Source organism: Eriocheir sinensis, chromosome 9 (genome assembly GCF_024679095.1).
Source record: "Eriocheir sinensis breed Jianghai 21 chromosome 9, ASM2467909v1, whole genome shotgun sequence".
Taxonomy (NCBI): Eukaryota; Metazoa; Arthropoda; class Malacostraca; order Decapoda; family Varunidae; genus Eriocheir; species Eriocheir sinensis.
This window is the reverse complement of record NC_066517.1, coordinates 10,044,338-10,065,606: the sequence shown is the minus strand read 5'-3', so window position 1 is coordinate 10,065,606 and position 21,269 is coordinate 10,044,338. Positions and strand designations below refer to the sequence as shown.

General features: G+C 43.6%; 1 protein-coding gene across 1 annotated transcript in view; it reads right to left on the bottom strand.

Moving 5' to 3' along the window:
• The window catches only part of LOC126996277 (dynein axonemal heavy chain 5-like), a 106,552-nt gene that overhangs the window by 39,087 nt on the left and 46,196 nt on the right, over positions 1-21,269 (bottom strand). Inside the window, exons 11-26 of the mRNA XM_050856654.1 lie at positions 20,978-21,134; positions 18,483-18,503; positions 11,816-12,029; positions 11,176-11,333; positions 10,878-11,059; positions 10,546-10,752; positions 10,208-10,404; positions 9,618-9,762; positions 8,445-8,553; positions 7,385-7,524; positions 6,776-6,905; positions 5,627-5,832; positions 3,489-3,668; positions 2,345-2,546; positions 1,604-1,839; positions 240-388 (exon numbers count right to left, since the gene is read on the bottom strand). Coding sequence (XP_050712611.1) covers positions 240-388; positions 1,604-1,839; positions 2,345-2,546; positions 3,489-3,668; positions 5,627-5,832; positions 6,776-6,905; positions 7,385-7,524; positions 8,445-8,553; positions 9,618-9,762; positions 10,208-10,404; positions 10,546-10,752; positions 10,878-11,059; positions 11,176-11,333; positions 11,816-12,029; positions 18,483-18,503; positions 20,978-21,134 — 2,633 coding nt within the window. The remainder of the gene's footprint in view (positions 1-239; positions 389-1,603; positions 1,840-2,344; positions 2,547-3,488; positions 3,669-5,626; positions 5,833-6,775; positions 6,906-7,384; positions 7,525-8,444; positions 8,554-9,617; positions 9,763-10,207; positions 10,405-10,545; positions 10,753-10,877; positions 11,060-11,175; positions 11,334-11,815; positions 12,030-18,482; positions 18,504-20,977; positions 21,135-21,269) is intronic.

Genomic DNA, 21,269 nt, shown 5'->3' with positions numbered 1-21,269 from the left:
TGAATGGCCAAAAGACATGTCAATTGCGGGTGGAGAAACATCAAGGAGGTCAAGTCGTAGGCAGGATGAAATACAGGTGAAGAGAGGCTGCTCCAGAGTGAACCAGTGGCAGGGATGAAGGAATGAAGATGCTGGATAACTCTTGCAGATAGGATTTGGACAGTAGAAAGTAGAAAGTCAAGTGCAGAAGGGCCATGGGAGGGGGGGGTCAAGGGGACACAAAAAGCTGTGTTTCTCACCTAAAGTACGGCTGGACGCGGGACAGCAAGTTCTGCACCTCCACCGCCTGCGCCAACACCTTCTGCCACGTGAAGCGCAGGTTGTCCACGCGCTCCGCCTCCTCCTGGCTCAGACCCAGCTCGTACTTCACCAGCAGACCAAACGACTCCTGGAAGAGGCATAACATCACGGCAATTGATAGAGTGCATTCTTTAATAAATACAGTAGAGCCCCACTTAGCGCGAGATCAATTAGCGCGAACCACAATTAGCGCGAGCCACAATCTACCAAGAAAAAAATTAATCAGTGCGAAAGCCTCAGTTAGCGCGAACAGCCACCATGACTGAATTTTGAAAATTGCACCAAGCCGCCATGATGCACGGCACAAGCCGCTAGAGCCCTTACTTTAGCAGACGACGCCATGTTGATACAGGGCAAGTGCTTTGTTTACGTTGTAATACTGAAAAGAAAAGTGTGTATAAGTGAAAAAGAAGAAAAGAGGAACGAAAGGAAGAGGACCTAAGAAGCAATACAAAGTGTCACAGGTCAAAAGAAGAAGAAGAAGAAGAAGGATGTGGATACGGGCAACTGACCTTGGCCGTGAAAATTTGGATTTGCCAGTTGTCCAAGCTGCCGCCAACGCGGTGGGAAGAAAAGGGCTCAGTGTGACACCAGGTTACGATGAACCGACAACTCACTCCCGGATGGGCACACAGGCGTTGCCAGTAGCCACAATGGTTAGAAGAAAACGGCCAGTGTGATACTGCCTTAAGGCAGCGAGGCCGCTGACCAGGTGAGCACCGGCGATGACGTCATCGGACTCCCAGAGAACCACAAGCGTGTTTCCAGAGCTCAGCCAATCGTAGGGTTGTTTTTTTAATGTGAGTGATTATTTTAAGTAATTATCAAACCCAAAAGTCAGACCCATGTGTGCACCAAATAATTTTTTTCATATTGGTTACTTTATTCAATTAGCACGAATTCAGTTAGCGCGACTGTGTTCATCCACCTAATTCTCGCGCTAAATGGGGCTCTACTGTATCTGCATGCATCTTTATACACTACAATATCATCTCTATAAAAAATTCCGATCACACTTCTACAAGCACTTAACCATGTCCCAAACTTTGAAGAGATGATGTGCTTATAACATACATGTAAAAATAAAGAAAAAATAACTAGAGATCAGTTATGTATTAAAAGTTGTTCATTTAGGCTTTTTTTCATGCGGGCTTTTTTTCATTAGTTTTCTTTTTTTTGCCCTTGAGCCATTTCCTTTGCTGTAAAAAAAATACTTCTTTGCATAACGTACAACCAATGAAGCTCTCTAGTCCATTACGAAAAAAAAAAACTGTCAGCCATACATGCACCAGTTGACCCTTACCTCTATTGGGTCAATTGCATCGTCCATATCCAGTTCAAGGTCCCGGGTCTTGCGCAGGATGTCAATGGCTCCTTTGATATCATCGAGGTCTTTGAGTGGACGCTCCAGGCGGCGGGAGAGCTCGGTCAGCTGTGCGAAGAGCCGCTCCATCTCCTTCATGTAAGTGGTCTTGAGCGCCTCGCCGTACTTGTCCACCCAGAGACTTGCCTCCACCACCAGGGCCTTCTTCAGCTGGTCTGTTGGGATGTGTCAAAACAGAGATGAATGCTGACTCTGACATCCCTAGGTTCACATACAATTAATACAACAATCAATAGATGGTCTATGATTTTGCAAGTTTTATTATATACCCTCATCATTATAATCATCAGCTATTATTAGTCTATTGTATTCTAAGGGCCTTTCCTAACATTCTCTACCTCCCTCCTTCTCTCTCTCTAGATGCTAAAAACTTTAAAACAATCAATACAAGGTCTATGAATCTGCAAGTTTTATCATATTTTACCATCATAATAGTCATCATCAGCCATTATTAGTCCCCTACAGTCTGAGGGCCTTTCCTAACAGTCTCTACCTCTCATCCTCTCGCTTTCTAGATGCTAAAAACTCACCTTCTCATCATCTCACATCGTCAAGTTCACTGAGCCAAGAATCACCACCAACACTCACCAACGCCCACCAACAACGATCACCAACACCCACCACCAATGCTCACCAACACCCACCACCACCACCACTCACCAGTATTGACAGCCAGTGCTCCAACCCTGTAGCGACTTGGCTCACTCTTGATCTGTTTGTCGAGCAGTACGTAGCTCCTGAGGGTCCTGTCGTAGTCCTGCAGGGTCGGAGTGCTGGCGATGAACTCCCTTATGGCAGTCTCCTTGTCCACGCGCCAGAGGTGATGATACTTGTCCCAGGTGCTGAAGGTGTTGTGAAGCTCCTGCCGAGATAAAAGGTCTTAGGGGTTTGTTGAAGGTGTGTAGCCAGTGATGAGGTTAAATGAATGTGCTGGCAAATGCATATTTCCTACAAGAAGACATCACCAAGCAACAGGTATGGAGCAAAAAGTGGCTGCTATAATTCAATGAAGAAAAATGTAAAGTCCTGCACTTTGGGAGGGGATATCCAGCATACCAATACCACATGGGAAACTACTCCACTATCCACCATAGAGGCAGAGAAAGACCTGGGAGTATATGTTACCAGGCTACCAGTGAAAGCCAAATCTGTGCCAATAGCAGTGGATGGGTTAAGAAGACCAGGTGGTAGAGTATTGAAGTATTGAAGTAAGTTAAGTACTGGCAGGATGAAGGAAGGGTTTTAGAGGTTTGTTGAAGGTGTGTAGCCAGTGATGAGATTAAATGAATGTGTTGGCAAATGATTAAGAGGACCAACTGGTATGTTACTGAAGTATTGAAGTAAGTTAAATACTGGCAGGATGAAGGAAGGGTTTTAGAGGTTTGTTGAAGGTGTGTAGCCAGTGATGAGATTAAATGAATGTGTTGGCAAATGATTAAGAGGACCAACTGGTATGTTACTGAAGTATTGAAGTGAGCTAGGTGCTGAAAAAAGTGAGACTTGGATATCGATAAATGTTTGCAGTAAATAATTAATGTATACAGAAAGAAAAGTTGGATAGAGGGTAGATGAATTTGAATAATGATCTGCAAAACTCATATTAGACAAAAACGATAAAAGGAAAAAAGGAAAAAATGTCAGGAAAACCAGTAGGAGTATAAGCAGCGAGTGAGTGTAGCGACGCACCCCCAGACATATGATCCCCATTAGCTAGTTAGTTATCATGCCAGAGACCTCTCCCAACATTCTCTCTTTTTCTAGATGCCAACACTTCACCGCACCATTCACAGCCTCCCTCACTAACATTCTTGGTGGACTGGAAGGAGTTGGCCATCTGACTCATGATCTTGGAGACGTCCTTGCTCTCGTAGACGTGAGTGTAGTAGTTCTTGGGCATGGCGGGCACCTCCAGCACCTCCTCCCTGATCTTCCAACCCTTCCGAGAGCCGGCCGTCCCTTCATTCTTCCTCAGGGGTTCACCAGCCTGCAGACAGAGATGGCATTAGCTCACATTAGTTATATCAATATTAGTTTTAAAGCAAAGTACCTAATAACACCACCCACACACTGATTAAGTAAAATAGCTAATATTTACAAAAGAGTACTTAAAACAAGTATGTATATGAATTGTTTGCAAAGAATCAGAATGGAAGAAGATGCAGGGCCGGATTAAGCTTGCATTGGGCCCTACGCCACCCACAGTTTGGGGCCCTCCCCTTGAATAAATTAGGCAAGATCTGGACAATTTCATATTTTATTGAAACAGAATGAATTAATGATACAATATATTTAATACAGATTGTCATCATCTTTATTTTCTTTATATTCTGTATTAGCAGCATACATACCATACTTATGTACATAGGTAACTATAGCAGCTACACCAATGCCCGTTTTCTTGACTTCTCTTGTGAAAACCGTTCAATTATGGTTTCAAATGTCATTGAGGAGGTGACATCATTTTCAATTGACACAACAGACAAAGCATTCAGTCGTTTTTGAGTCATTGTTGAACGAAATCTGTTTTTGATCAAAGACAGTTTGGAAAATGAATGTTCACCTTCACAGACTGTGACTGGTAATGTTAAGAACAGTCGCAGATCAGTTGAAACATTGGCAAATGTTGACTCTACAACTGGATTCTTCCTTAAGTATTTTAGCAGGACAGGAGGATCACGATCCAACTTCAAATGGGTTACAAATTCTGAGAATGTTACAAATTCATCCTCGCAGTGGGGTTCCAAGTCATTGATGTATTTTTTCACCAAGTCAGCTCTCAACTCTCAGCTGTGCAGTATCATTCTCCCTCAATGACTTGATAAAGGCAAAGTCGTCAGATATCTTGTGATAAGCCTGGCGACGTTGAGCTAAACTTACAACTTGTCAATGATGACAACAAAACTCTGTACAGGGAATTTTTGTGCATCTTGAAGATCTGCATCAGGTTCAGCAGAATCATCAGCTTGACGCCGCCGTCTTCTCTTCCGTACCTTTTCCGATACATATACTTGCTGAACATTTTCCATGAGATTTTTTGCATCATTCTCCAGTTCATCAAATTGACCACGAAGCTCAGCAACAAAACTTTCAAGTGATAGAAACAATGATACAGCCATGTTGATATCAATATTTGTGCTTTGGAGAAGAGTACTAGCTTTCTGAAAGCGCTGGAGGATCTTGTTCCAAAGAACACACATAAATGCATTTTCAAGAAGGCACATATTCTCTGCAAAAACTGATGCAGCAAGTCGAGCATCTCCTTTTAGTTCCTCATTGTCTGCAATTTCATTTAACATACCATAGATGCTAGAGTAGTTTAAGTGCAGTGCTTTCACTGATTCAGAATGGAAATGCCAACGTGTGGAAGATAATGTTTTTAGGGTTAGAATTCTACCATTTTCATTAGGTGACAATCCCTTTGTTAGTAAATTCCAGCGCTTTGTTGATCCAACTGAATATGCATATAATTCCTGCACAAGTTCAAAGAAATTGCAAGCACTGTTGACTTGTGTTGCCAACACAAACAAGTTTTCACCTTTATTTTATCTATTTATTTATTTAAAAAAAAAAATGTCGATCAACAGTCCAACGAAGCATACTGATCTCCCTGAGGCTACAGGCATTTCCGGGATTTCCATTATGTGGGGGCCCAATTATGGGTCGGGTCTATCAGGTTTTGTGGGCCCCTCAGTGCTTGGGGCCCTACGCCATGGCATGCTTGGCGTATAGGATAATCTGGGCCTGAGAAGATGTAGGTATAGTTTAGGGATGTTTCTAAAGTGTGATTTGTATTCCTATTTTTTCCATTATCTATGTGTATATATGATAAAACACAATCTATTTGTAAAGAATCAATATGTGGCAGAAAGTGGTGCCAAAAGAGTATTTCTATGATGCAAAGACCTGAAAGCATGTGTGTGTAACTGTGTCCGTTGTACTCACGTCCTCCTTCCGGCAGCGCACCCACTGTGACACCCCCATAGCCGTGGACAGGATGATTTTGGCCACCTTGTTGATGGCCTCCTGCACCTCGCTGAGACTCGGGGTCACCTGCACGCCGGGGGACACCAGGGAGGCACTCAGCTCCACCAGTGCCACCCCTGGATTCTCTGGCTGAATTGGCCCTCGTCCCCGCCCGGGAGTGTCACCTGGTAAGGCCACGGCACTATTAGTCTTTTCTACTTCTTTTTCTACATCAAGGAAGGCAGCTTAAGGGTACGAAAACATAAACAGCAACAAAAAAGGTAACTATACGCTGCTCTAACAAAAGAATAAAAGAACAAGAGGTCAGAGGCAAGGTATTTACATTATTCTCACCCTCATTGTTGAAAGGATTCTGGAGAGGGACAACAATATCATGGGTTCTGCTACTGCTATTTACTAAAGAACAATGGACTACTGGCACAGAAGTCAAATATAAAACAGTGTACCACAACAATTAACCTCAAACAAACATGGCACCATTAGTCTTATTTACACTAACTTCACCCTTATTATTGTAAGGACTTTGGAGGGGCAAAAATTCATGGGTTCAACAACTGCCATTCACTAAAGAACAAAAGAGTCATGCCACAGAACTCACATACAAAACAGTGCACCATGACATTCAAATCAACTAAAGAACAGTGTATCTCCTAAGAATGTCCCCTGCAATACCTTGGCAACTCACACACAAAACAGTGCACCATGACATTTAAATCAACTAAAGAACAGTGTATCTCCTAAGAATGTCCACCGCAATACCTTGGCAACTCACATACAAAACAGTGCACCATGACATTTAAATCAACTAAAGAACAGTGTATCTCCTAAGAATGTCCCCTGCAATACCTTGGCAACTCACATACAAAACAGTGCACCATGACATTTAAATCAACTAAAGAACAGTGTATCTCCTAAGAATGTCCACCGCAATACCTTGGCAACTCACATACAAAACAGTGCACAATGACATTTAAATCAACTAAAGAACAGTGTATCTCCTAAGAATGTCCCCTGCAATACCTTGGCAACTCACATACAAAACAGTGCACTATGACATTTAAATCAACTAAAGAACAGTGTATCTCCTAAGAATGTCCACCGCAATACCTTGGCCGCGTGGGTTATTGATGGAGGTGTGGCGGCGGATGGAGTCAAGTGCACCCTTGACGGACTTGATCAACACGTCCAGCACCCTCCTGTGGTATGCCCGGCGAAGGTCCCTGGCCGCCACCTCCACCTGCACGAGATCGAGTGAGTGTTGGGTGAATGCTGGTGATGGTGATGTTGGTGAAGGTGGAAGAACAAAGGGGAAGTAGGACAAAGAAGCAATCTGTGAGGACCATTAGAAGGAAAGAAACAGAAATTGGAGATGGAAATAAGAAGTAGAGTGAGGCATCAGGACAATAAGAAATGGCCATTCCCTTGTAGAAAACTCTGTGAAAGAACACATCAGAAAATATACATAAAAGTTATTATCATACTGGTACTAAAAACACACCACTAATTTTGCACAGTAAGAAATACAGTAAAGCATATGGTGAAAATGCCTTCAGAGGTCGCTAGACAATAAGAAATCCAATTCCTTGCAAACAATCCTATGAGAGAATATGACATAAAAAATTGTACATTGAAAGTGGCTAAAAACCTTACTACTAAAATCACAGAACTAACTACCCCTTCAAAATACTTATGTAAGTTAGAGTGATCAATTCTTACTTTTTCCCGCATCTCCCTTTTCTTCCTTGCGGCCTTTTCCTGCGGTGTGAGGGTCTTTGAGGGCAGCTCCAGTGTGGCAGCAAACGGCCCCTCCGCTGCAGGTACAGGGCTGCGGCGCGACGACCCTCCGCCTGACGACACTGTGGAGGCGTGTTTGTGGACAGTTCAAATTGTGGCCGTGAGAATTCCTGAAGCTTATGCCATGAAATATTTGAGAAACTTCACGTAATGGACAAAAATGATATCATAGTGTTTTAGGGAGCTTCTAACAAATATTTAGTGGAAATTATGGTTTATATTCCTACAGTGTTGGTTTAGGGAGTGTCTAACAAATATTTAGCGGAAATTATGGTTTATATTCCTACAGTGTTGGTTTAGGGAGCTGTTAACAAATATTTAGTGGAAATTATGGTTTATATTCCAACAGTGTTGGTTTAGGGAGCTGTTAACAAATATTTAGTGGAAATTATGGTTTATATTCCAACAGTGTTGGTTTAGGGAGCTGTTAACAAATATTTAGTGGAAATTATGGTTTATATTCCTACAGTGTTGGTTTAGGGAGCTTCTAACAAATATTTAGTGGAAGTTATGGTTTATATTCCTACAGTGTTGGTTTAGGGAGTTGTTAACAAATATTCACGGGGGAAATTATGGTTTATATTCCTACAGTGTTGGTTTAGGGAGCTGTTAACAAATATTTAGTGGAAATTATGGTTTATATTCCTACAGTGTTGGTTTAGGGAGCTGTTAACAAATATTCACGGGGGAAAGTAAGGTTAATATCTCTAGAGTAATAGTTTGGGTGAGTTTCTAACAAATACTTGCAGGGATAGTAAGGTTAATGTCTCTAGAATGAATAGCTGGCTTTAAGAAAGCTATATACTTGACCAGAATTAGAAAAATGTTACAAAAGGCATTAGTAAGTCTGGTTTTCCTACTTTTCCTACACATTCTCACTAAACAAAAGTAAAGTAAATTGCATAAAAGGGCATTAATATATCTAGCCCTCTTACTTTTCCAACCAATTCCCATCAAACAAAACTAAACCACAAGAACTGACCTGAGCGCGAGTCATCCAAGTCTGTGGCATCATCAAGATCATCAGCCGTGAGGACGCTGTAGTGGTCTGCCTGCCCCCCCCCCCTCCCACCCACCCACACCACACCAACCTATCAGCTCCAGCACTGCATCCTCCACCACCACACTGCGCGACTGTTCAGCTCCACAGAAAGGAAGTAAAAAGTAGCTTAGTATATATATAAAGGACTGGGTGTGGAGTATTTTTGTGTGATGTTAAGCAAATGATGAGTTGAAGAATTGTAAATGGTTGAGGGTATACTAGAGGCTGAAGCTGGAAATGAGAAAAGTATAGAGTGGCTGGATTACAAATGTGGAGTTAAAAGATTGTAAATGGTTGAAGGTATAAGTAAATTTGATAAGATTAGTGAATAAATGCAAAAATGAGAAGGACACAGGGTTGTTTTGTGAATACAGAAGTAAAAGATTATAAACATTTGAAGGCATAGTTTGATAATATTAGCAAAAGTATAATAAATGAGATAAGGATACAGGGTTGTTTTGTGAATACAGAAGTAAAAGATTATAAACATTTGAAGGCATAGTTTGATAATATTAGCAAAAGTATAATAAATGAGAAGGATACAGGGTTGTTTTGTGAATACAGAAGTAAAAGATTACAAACATTTGAAGGCATAGTTTTGATAATATTAGCAAAAGTACAATAAATGAGATAAGGATACAGGGTTGTTTTGCATACACAGAAGTAAAAGATTATAAACATTTGAAGGCATAGTTTTGATAATATTAGCAAAAGTACAATAAATGAGATAAGGATACAGGGTTGTTTTGTGAATACAGAAGTAAAAGATTACAAACATTTGAAGGCATAGTTTTGATAATATTAGCAAAAGTACAATAAATGAGATAAGGATACAGGGTTGTTTTGTGAATACAGAAGTAAAAGATTATGAACATTTGAAGGCATAGTTTGATAATATTAGCAAAAGTATAATAAATGACATAAGGATACAGGGTTGTTTTGTGAATACAGAAGTAAAAGATTATAAACATTTGAAGGCATAGTTTGATAATATTAGCAAAAGTATAATAAATGAGAGGAGCACAGAGGGAGTTTGAGGTGTAAAAAAGTGTACTGTAAGAGGAACACTTGGCAATCGGCAATAGTGAAGATGAAGGTGTTTCCTGTTCTCACCTGGGCGGCTTGGCAACAGGTGAGCCAGGTGTTGTGCACGAAGAGGTCCAGCATCCAGGGTGCCGTGTCGGGCAGCACGTAGAGCTTCACGCTGGACATGGCCGCGAGCACTCCCTCCATGCGGTGGTGGAAGATGTCGTTCACTCTGCACAAAAGTTACGGATGAAAGTTACGGTTGGAAACGCAGCCACTCAAAACCTGGACCCTCGTGAGAGCCTTTCAGAACTATGGGCAGCACATAAAAAATAAAAGAGAGAGAGAGAGAGAGAGAGAGAGAGAGAGAGAGAGAGAGAGAGAGAGAGAGAGAGAGAGAGAGAGAGAGAGAGAGAGAGAGAGAGAGAGAGAGAGAGAGAGAGAGAGAGAGAGAGAGAGAGAGAGAGAGAGAGAGAGAGAGAGAGAGAGAGAGAGAGAGAGAGAGAGAGAGAGAGAACAATGTGTGAGATTTATAAACTGAATGATGGATTCTCTTACCACAAAAACCATGAGAGGGAGAATTTCATAAAGTAAATGGCGTCAGAGATTACAACAGATAAACACTGACATAAAACTATCATAAGGCGAGAGACTGCAAGGGTTGTGTTGTGACTGACCTGTCGATGAGCACCTCAAAGGCCCTGACCGCCTGGAACACCTGGTCAAAGTAGCTGTGGGCCTGGATGGAGGACCAGGTGAGGCTGGTCTGCAGGGGGTCCAGCGCCTCCTTCAGCTTGGTGACGTGAGGCACCAGCAGTGGCGTCAGGCTCTTGCTCACCTTGCCCAACACTCGGATGTGCTCATTCAACAGGTGCTGGAAACACAACACTATGTACCTCATTTTGATTTGTATTCAGGATCATCTTTATCACAGATCATTAAACTACCACTGATTACTGAGGGAAATAATAAGGCTGCCCTTAGTCCAAATACCAAATCTCTGCGCATCCCTCACCTTGACCATGTCCCTCTTTTTGAGCAGCAGCGGCGCCCTATTGAGGAGCAGCTGTGTCATGTACGGCACGTCAAAGCCCAGCTGCTGGATCTTGGTGGCCTCGTGCAGCAGCGTGGAGATCCTCGGGTCCCAGTTGACGTAGAGCTCTTCTGTGTCTGGCCGCCGCACCACCAGCGTGCAGCGCAGCGACTTCTGGATGTCATTCATCTGTGGGAACGGTTCACAGATTCTTGACACCTACTTACTTTGCCGGCAAGTAAAAAATACCATCTTCCTACATCACTGTCTAGTTAACTTTCCTTATCGACTAGTTTTTATTCTATCCCACTCACACTCTGCTTCCTCCAGGCATCGTAATAGGCCAGCTCATACTGCACCAGCATCCTGCCAATGCGGTTGTACTTCTTCACCGCCTCCTTCCCCTCCGGCATCTTGAGCAGCACCGGATGGTCCTTGAAGAACATCATGGGCTCCTCCAGGTGCAGAAACAGACTCCGGGCCCATTGAATCTTTCCTGTTTGGGGTAAAGTTTCTTGAAGAGAAAGGATACATAATATAGTAATAAGACTTATGTATTCATGGTTAAACTTATTGGGCAGGAGCCTCTAACACTGCACATCTTCCCCTCACCAGCCACAGGAGGGAGGCCGCGCAGCTGGGGTGGACTCTCACACTGGCGGCAGTAGATGCGGGACACCTTCTCCAGCTCCTGGTGGAAGCGCGCCAGGATCCGGCGGTACTTGCCCTCCACGTCCAGCTGCGGCACCACCACGGCGATCTTCTCAAACCTGCCGTGGGGACCGTCAGGCCGAGTGTGATGGTTGGTGAAGGACACACAGTTGTAGATGTAGAGGTATCGTGTATTCATCTAACATATATATCAGATTAAATGATTATGACTATTGAAAAAGGTGCAGAATTAATATCAATGGATCTAGGGAAGTCTACATATCAATAACATCTCAGCCTTTCAGAATGATGGGACATATTTCTAGTTTCACAAAGAGGAGGTTGATTGGATGATTTAAATATGCACCTGAAAATCAATATCAGCCTGTACTGCCAAAATGTCCCATAACTAAACCTTCATAGGAGAAAAATTTATGTTAATGGGCCTAAAGAAGTCCATGAATAAATGACAGTTGCTATTATATGACACTGAAGGAAAAATGTTGGGTTAATATCCTATCTCAACGCCACCAAGACATAGCCAGCCTCCCACCCCTAAATCACTACGAGAGACACTACGCTACGTCCAGGAGAGCCACACCTGGCCAGCATCTTGTAGGCCATTGGTGTCTCCCAGATCTCCTCGTGCTCCTTCTCCACCATGATGTGGATGCGACGCAGCAGCTCGCGCACGCTGGCGGCGAACACCTCCAGGTCGGTGTCAAAGTGGTGGTCGCGGTAGTCGAGGTAGTCGTAGGATTTTTGTGAGATCTCGTTGCACATCTCTTGCCACGACTTGAGGATGTCTCGGAGGCCTGGGGGAGGGAGGGCGTCAATCAGGCAGCAGGGGTGGCAGGGGGAGGGCACGGGCAGACTCTGGAGGAGGCAGGTCCTTGTTCTGCCTAGATATTAGACTCTTTATCATCAAGACTCAAACCAAGGCTACATACAGCTTTATGATACTCGGGTTTATGATTTTTGTTTTACACATTATCATATTTAAAAGCTTAAGTTAGTTAGTTAGTTAGTTGAGGTTCAAGACCTTACGCATGCATGACAAACAGTGACTGACTCATCAGGCTCAGACTCCATCCAGGCGACACACACTAGGCTAGGGCAGCAGATGTGGGGCTACGCAACACGTGCAACACTCATCACCAGGCAGGGAAGCAACATGCACCCACGGCTTGCAACACACACGTCTCAAGTGGAAGTGAAAAAGTTTCCTTATAATCCACTTCATATTTAATTGTATTTCATGAGTAAGTAGTAAAAAAAAAAAGTACCTTTAATCCTGTTTTTGGTGTCATTTAAAAAGAGTACAAGATCAAAGACACAGTGAAGTGTGGTGTGTAGGGTAACAAGTGTCATGGAGGACAGCTGGAGTTGGGGTAGTGGTGAGAGGTGTTAGCAATCCCTTCAGTACCTCAACTCACCGTCCTCCTGACAGCACATCCCTTTAATTAAACACCCCCACAGAAGTCTTGCAAATGGTGAATATTCATGACGACTCGACCCAAATATTCAGCATCTCAAGACACACAAGTATAACCATCGTGATCATTGTGGGAAGACTCATGCTGGTAGTTAACAGTCACACTACCATAAGTCAGACAGACGAAGGGGCGTCACAGTGAAGGTTTCCGCCGAGTCTCTGGTAGAGAAGGACACACTGGACACCATGGTAAGAATAACATTAACTTCATGCCATGAACAGCGGCCCGCCAGCCACACGAAGGTAGTCGGTTGCCTCAGGTGTAGCTACCCAAGAAGTTGGTTGCTGCTGCACACAACACAACCCCACCAAGCTTTGCGCGCCGTGACATCAAGGAGTTACCGCTGCTGGCTTTGGTCAGTCACTGTACGGTACACACGCCGCAGGTCACGTGCCACGGTGCTGCCTCATACTCATGTGGTGTTTTTAAAGTCTGTGTATGTATAAATGTACATGTGTTGTTTGGGGTTTATTTACATGTTTCTCTTGCCCTTTGGTGGTCACTGCGTGCTGCATCAGCTGATTGGGGTTATGGGGTCGCAGGAGTGAGTTAAAAAATCTACAACACTACTTGTGAAAAATGCTCCGGGGTGAGGGGGTGAGGCGCCTACTGAAAACTGTCTGTCTGGCTCTGTGTGCTTCTCCCGTGGGCCAGGGCTCCTGCGCTCAGCCGAGGGTTTGCGCCAACCCTCCCACGCTGCCTACAGGGGCCTCCGAGGAGAGACTGTTTGTTGTCAAGGTGATTGATATCTAATTGTACACTAATGAAGAGACTAATGGAGGACTACACTGATGTGTTTTATAGAGAATGTTATGGCTGTCAGTGACTCTGTCAATGGTACTGTATCAAGCTACAATGCTAAGAAAAAACAGTGGGCCTCACCTCTAACATTTAAGATGGAGAGACAGTTTTGCAGGAATTAAAATGGTCAGTACACTGTATTGAGGGTAATGAGCTGCAAGGCACACACCTTGCAAATGTTTCCGCCCTTTAAGAGGTCAGTGATGTGTGGTACTTTTCGGTGATATCTGTGTGAATAACAGGTCGTCTCATACTTTGGTCTTGATAAAAAATTACAGGAGTCATATTTCACAAGAAAAGTGCAAACGAGTAGTTGATGGAAGGTCTGCTTAGCAAGTTTCACAGTTATTCCACTTCGAGGGTTTCTCAACAGTTGGATGTAATGAATCAATGCTTTCCTCATGCTCCGAGGGGACTCGTCGAAGGAGAATAAATGCAAACGCATCAAGAAAATAAACTCCCGGAACAGCAAGTTTCATTAACAGCCAGAATGTTTCTCTTAGCCTCCACTGGGGTGCATTTTTTTCTGTGAGGGGGCAAGGGGGCGGGGCTGAGGCTGGAGCGCTGGTGGGCGCTGAGGCGAGACTAACCCGGTGGGTCTGGCCGTCCTGCTCGCCAGCGGGAATATAAACAAGTGACCTCGGCGTCCAGACTCTTTTCTTCTCATCATTGTGGCCAGTGAGCATCCTGGGGCACAGCAGGTCACCCCACGCTGCACCGCCTCCCACGTGCAGCACGCCACACACACAGCCGTGACGCTGTGCCCCGGGGAACAGACCAGTGGACAAATAGAATCTCACTTGAAGTGCAAGTAACAGCTTCTTTTCACCTGGTGGTGACAGCGTGAGTGAGGACGCCGAGGCTGTTTGTACCCCCGCCGCGAGGCCCTGGCATGGCCAAGGAAGGCGGGGAAAAGCCGACACTGTGGTCCAGTGTCAGGGAGAAGCTCAGCTTAATTATAAATTACTTTATTACAACCTGACTTGGTCTTATTACTGCCCGTTTGACCAATACCTGAAATTAACGAAAAATGGAAAAAAATTATCATAGTGCAAAAATTGAAAGAAATTTTGTTTAAAAAATTCAAAGTTTTGAAAGGAAAGTCTAAGATCATGTATGACCTACAGTTCTGTGACTAAAGATTAATAAGTACAAGGATGTGTTTAGTGAGTGTTGTGTCGGGTTGTCCAAAGCTGGAAGTGGAGTGAGGAATCCAAGTGAGTGAGTTATGTACAGCGAGTCTGGGGTCGAGAAGCTGAGAAGGAGGAGAGGCGATGAGGCGACAAATGTACAGCGGCAGGACGTCAGAATCTCTGCAATAAGGTAGTGTTCGGGTGAGCCTCGGGGAAACAGGTGTCTCGGGTGACGTCTGAATTGGCAAGGTTAGTTAAGTCAAGCTAAGTCAGATCAAAAGCTGTGTCAAGCCATAAAACGAGACTTTACTTTCTTTTTACAGCACAAGAAGCAGCTCGAGGGCAAACACAAATGAAAACAAAAAGGCCCGCCAGGCACTGCTCCCATGAGGAAGGAGAGAAGACTGGCCAAAAAGAGAGGTCAATTGTGGGTCATTATCTCTTTTGTACAGTATCTTTTTAGGTTTTCATCCTGACCCTATTATCACTCCACCAAAACCTCCTCCCTTTGTCTTTAGAATGAACGTATGAACGTCCTTACTCGTACTATGACCCCACTACCATTCAACTATTTCCTCCTCCTCTTGTATTGGAAATTATGTTAATGGTCAAACCATATGGAAACACTAGTATGTCACCCACATCCAAACACGCACACTAACACACACTCGTCGTTCACAAGCACTCGGTAACAGTACACAAAAACATGTCAAAATGCTGCTGAAAAATCAATAAAAACAACCATTTGAAGCGGAACAAGTGGACAGCCATGACGGAAGAATCGAAGAAGGAAGAAAGAAGGCGAGTTTGCAGCCCAGACAACACAGAATGCCACGTGAGTTTCCTTTGGCCATTCCAAGTGAGTGAGGCTGCGAGAGGGTTGAAGAGCAGGGTGAGGGGGCAAGAGAAGGAAAGGGCAAGGTGTCGGGTGAGGAGGAAAAGAGGTGTGAGGCAGGGCTGGCAGGACTGGAGTGAGCTCAGTCAGTGTTCTGGATGCGAGTCACTCCGCCACTCCACGGGCCAGCATGGGAGGAGGCAAGTCGCTGTCATCGTGTACGTGAAGACTGTCTGAGGGACGGGAATGTGACGACTACGAGAGGGAGTGACAGAAAAGGAGACAACTACAAGAAGGATGGAGAGACAGAGAGAGAGAAAGAAAAGGGGACAGAAAAAGTAAGAAAGGAAATGTGACAGAAGGATTATGAGACAAATGCAAGAGATGGAGAGAGATGGAAATGGGAAAGAAAGAATGAGAAAGACAAAGAGACAGAGGATGACAGAAGTGCAAAGGGAAAGACAGAGGGAAGTGGGTTTAGTAAGAAAGTGACAGAGGGAGACAGAGAACAAGATAACTACAGGAGAGAGTAAGAGAGTAAGAGGGGAAAAAAAGAATGAGAAACAGAGAAAGAAAGAAAGAGACAACTACAAGAGGAAAGAAGAGACAGAGGATGGAATAACTACACTGGGAAGACTGAAGACAACTACAAGAATAGGGGAGACAGAGGGGATAAGGTGAGTGAGCATCAGAGAAAGGACAAGACAGCTACAAGAATAGGGAAGACAGAGGGGATAAGTTGAGTGAGCATCAGAGAAAGGACAAGACAGCTACAAGAATAGGGAAGACAGAGGGGATAAGGTGAGTGAGCATCAGAGAAAGGACAAGACAACTACAAGAATAGGGAAGACAGAGGGGATAAGTTACCATCAGAGAAAGGACAAGACAGCTACAAGAATAGGGAAGACAGAGGGGATAAGTTGAGTGAGCATCAGAGAAAGGACAAGACAACAACAAGAATAGGGAAGACAGAGGGGATAAGGTGAGTGAGCATCAGAGAAAGGACAAGACAACAACAAGAATAGGGAAGACAGAGGGGATAAGTTGAGTGAGCATCAGAGAAAGGACAAGACAGCTACAAGAATAGGGAAGACAGAGGGGATAAGGTGAGTGAGCATCAGAGAAAGGACAAGACAGCTACAAGAAAAGGGAAGACAGAGGGGATAAGGTGAGTGAGCATCAGAGAAAGGACAAGACAGCTACAAGAATAGGGAAGACAGAGGGGATAAGGTGAGTGGGCATCAGAGAAAGGACAAGACAACTACAAGAATAGGGAAGACAGAGGGGATAAGTTACCATCAGAGAAAGGACAAGACAGCTACAAGAATAGGGAAGACAGAGGGGATAAGTTACCATCAGAGAAAGGACAAGACAACTACAAGAATAGGGAAGACAGAGGGGATAAGGGAGCATCAGAGAAAGGACAAGACAGCTACAAGAATAGGGAAGACAGAGGGGATAAGGTGAGTGAGCATCAGAGAAAGGACAAGACAGCTACAAGAATAGGGAAGACAGAGGGGATAAGGTGAGTGAGCATCAGAGAAAGGACAAGACAGCTACAAGAATAGGGAAGACAGAGGGGATAAGTTAGCATCAGAGAAAGGACAAGACAGCTACAAGAAAAGGGAAGACAGAGGGGATAAGGTGAGTGAGCATCAGAGACAGGACACGACAGCGACAAGAATAGGGAAGACAGAGGGGATAAGGTGAGTGAGCATCAGAGAAAGGACGAGACAGCTACAAGAATAGGGAAGACAGAGGGGATAAGTTAGCATCAGAGAAAGGACAAGACAGCTACAAGAATAGGGAAGACAGAGGGGATAAGTTACCATCAGAGAAAGGACAAGACAGCTACAAGAATAGGGAAGACAGAGGGGATAAGTTAGCATCAGAGAAAGGACAAGACAGCTACAAGAATAGGGAAGACAGAGGGGATAAGTTACCATCAGAGAAAGGACAAGACAGCTACAAGAATAGGGAAGACAGAGGGGATAAGGTGAGTGAGCATCAGAGAAAGGACAAGACAGCTACAAGAATAGGGAAGACAGAGGGGATAAGGTGAGTGAGCATCAGAGAAAGGACAAGACAGCTACAAGAATAGGGAAGACAGAGGGGATAAGGTGAGTGAGCATCAGAGAAAGGACAAGACAGCTACAAGAATAGGGAAGACAGAGGGGATAAGTGAGCATTAGAGAAAGGACAAGACAGCTACAGCAGGGAGGGTTGGACTACCATTCATGGGGAGTCACAAGAGGATAATACCCCATTAACTGTAGCAAGAATTTAAGAGGTCCTTGGGGTCCCCTCCATTTGGAGCTTGGGGACATTTTCAATTAGCGCCTCACCATAATCTCTCTTAGCTATGCCACTGACTCCCTTCCTTGGACAAGTTCAGAGTTACATTAGTTGTCAAAAGTCATCTCATGAGGATCAATGTACATTCCCTTGGTACTAGTTCTGCAGTACACATTAATCTATCATTTTCAAAAGACAAATAATGAAAACTCTAATTCCTGACACTCAAAAATTTTCCAGAGTCCTCCCAGACTTAAGTTTTGGGACTAAACAGATGACACGTCCTGTAGCAGCCCTGAGGGACAGGGACACAGGACGAGACCACAACAGGAGGGAGAGATAAAGGACAAAACAACTACAGGATGGAGGGAGAGACAGTAGGTAGTAGCCCTGAGGGACAGGGACACAGGACGAGACCACTACAGGAGGGAGAGATAAAGGACAAAACAACTACAGGATGGAGGGAGAGACAGTAGGTAGTACCCCTGAGGGACAGAGACACAGGACGAGACCACTACAGGAGGGAGAGATAAAGGTCAAAACAACTACAGGATGGAGGGAGAGACAGTAGGTAGTACCCCTGAGGGACAGAGACACAGGACGAGACCACTACAGGAGGGGGAGATAAAGGACAAAACAACTACAGGATGGAGGGAGAGACAGAACAAGAAGAAGAGAGACAGAGAGACAGTGGTGCACCTCACTTACCGGTTTCCATGGGCAGCAAGGCTGTGGGGAGACAGACGTGTCGCCGGCATGCGGCATCATACCGAAAACAAAACAAAACAATGGATGAACACACAAGCTGTGAGCAGAAGAACAGTTGAGTCTCTACTGAGCCCCAACGACCCACGGGGGAGGCTTCCAACACCTGCTGGACGCCAATGAACTCAAAACAAAGTGACTGTGTCAATGATCCATGATGTAAACAAAACAATAAGAGGAGCAGACAACTTTCCTGTTACTGGTGTCCTATTGGGGTACGTTCTACAATCTGTAAGTACCATTCTCTGTACTTTTACCAGGAAAAAATTAATCTGAAAAATAACTGAGCAAATGGAACTGAAATATTGCCAGACAAAGTTTAATAGTACATACAGTAAAGTTTATCCTGACAGTACATCATTTCCATACCTCAGCTCAGTTCTCCAGAAGAGTTTTATAACCTGATAGAAATAGGTGACTACTATAACAGGAATGATAAAGTACTAATTGGAAAACATACAACTCCCCCTCTCTAGTGTATGCCAAAACTGAATGACTGATTTGTATTCTTCAAGCAGATGGGAAGCCCCAGGAAGGCCCACCACCATGGCAAGGAACCCTGGCGGTGGTCCTCTGCCCCGCCCCGCCGCCCCCACCACCCAGCCACAGCATGACGAGAGAGGGGGGCAGCAAGGAGGGCATAGCGGGCATTGAGTCTCGATCTACGGCACTTAGCACACCACCACACACCACTTGTTAACTCTTCATTCACTAGTTACTTCATCTGGTTTAGTGCTTCGCCCTTCCTGTGTGACGCCACGACACTCACACTGCCGCTAAATACTAAAGACACAAAAATGAGCACTGAGGCAATGAGCTGAAATTCACACATATGCCCCGACTTCTTCCTTAGAGAAATTTAGTGCAGAAACGATACCAGTAATTACCAAGTAAACTATGGACAAGGAAAATGATGTAAGGTCTCTGTTCAGTTAAATACAGAGATACTGATGGGAAGAAACACAAAAACAGCTAATGGTTCCACTCTTATGTGGCAAAATATGGGTAGGAATTTTGTCTTAACCCACCAGCTTTGAACTGATATAGTTTTTAGTGAATAGGAACATAAAGGAGGCACAATAATCCTTCCATTCCTGCAGTAGGGTGACGGAAGGGCTGTGGGAGGAGGCACATGACATGATCCGAGTGTGTCATGTATGAGCGGGACACAGGAAAGGCGAGTGTTTAGGGTCAAGCTAGGCAGGTGTTGTTGAGCTGGCAGCGTCACTTTGCCGCCAGCCTCGACACTTCACCGTTATCATCACCGCCAACAACAAAATCATACATGTTATCTCTCCGCACCACACACCAAAGCCACCACCAAACAATACATTACGGCACACAAGCTTCCGTGGGGATTCCTCTGCAAGAATGTATGCGGACGAATCATTATATTAGGGGAACAAAATATAACGTTGACTTTATATAATGCCAGTCGTGAAACTTGATAGAAGTGACAAAATAAGTGAGAGATATGCATGCTCTAGCTTCTGCACGCAAGATTGAATTATATAGGAAAGAGTTACGTTACTTCATGACTGTGCTGGCCATAATTATATCTTGTGAAAAATGGATAATAAGTGATGTAGTTCTTTTGCTCTGTCTTCTGTATGGAACATCAAATCACAGAGCAAATTGTTACGTTAATTCATGACTGGTGAACGTGAAATCTTGTGAAAACGGGAAAAGAGAAGTGAAATAGTACATCTACTCTACCTTTTGGGCAATGCAACTAAAAACACGTCTCATCTACACTACTGAATGATTTTAATATACTACCAAACCTACTTTTAAGGACTTCTCAGCTAACGATCCCCAGCTTAAAATGCTAAATATATTGATAAATCTCCCTAAAAATTATTAATATCCCTAAAAATAAGATAAATACTTGACCAACTATTATCGCCTTGAAATGTCTAATATCATAAAAAAAATAGTCTTCCCCCAAATCCCTAATTCCAGAAAAATGCAAAATAACCTATATATATATATATATATATATATATATATATATATATATATATATATATATATATATATATATATATATATATATATATATATATATATATATATATATATATATATATATATATATATATATATATATATATATATATATATATATATATATATATATATATATATATGTGAAAAAATCCCAGAAATCCTAAAAATACAAACAAAACTTTCTCTTTTTCTCTCTCTAAAAAAATAACCCTATAAGGAACAAAAAGAGCAACAATAATAACATGTAAAAAAAAATCCAATATATGCTAAAAATAATAACAAAGCTTCCTCTATCTAAAAAAATAATAACAAAACTCCCTCTCTAAAAAAACCAACAAAAACTCCCTTTCTCTCCCTCACTACAAAAAATAACCCTATGTGAACAGCAACAAAAAGAGCAAAAAGGACAACGTGTCTCTTCGCCTCACACTCAGCGCGTCCCTCGAAAAAGCCGGAGAACTTGTCAATGTCGTCGAAGAGCCCCGTGATGTTGTTCAGCCGGCAGCAGAACGCCTCGAACTTCCCGAACACGTACTGCTCGCTGAAGCTGAACGGACGCTCCCCCGGCATGGCCTCGAGCTTCTCCTGAGAGTGTGTGGAGGGGAAGGAGAGTGAGTGAGAGAAGAATGAGTGAGGGAAGCTTTTGTGATACCTTTCTTAGTGTGGGTAAAACTCTGCAACTCAGCACCAGATACCAAAGAGTTTTCCTACATAGTTCCC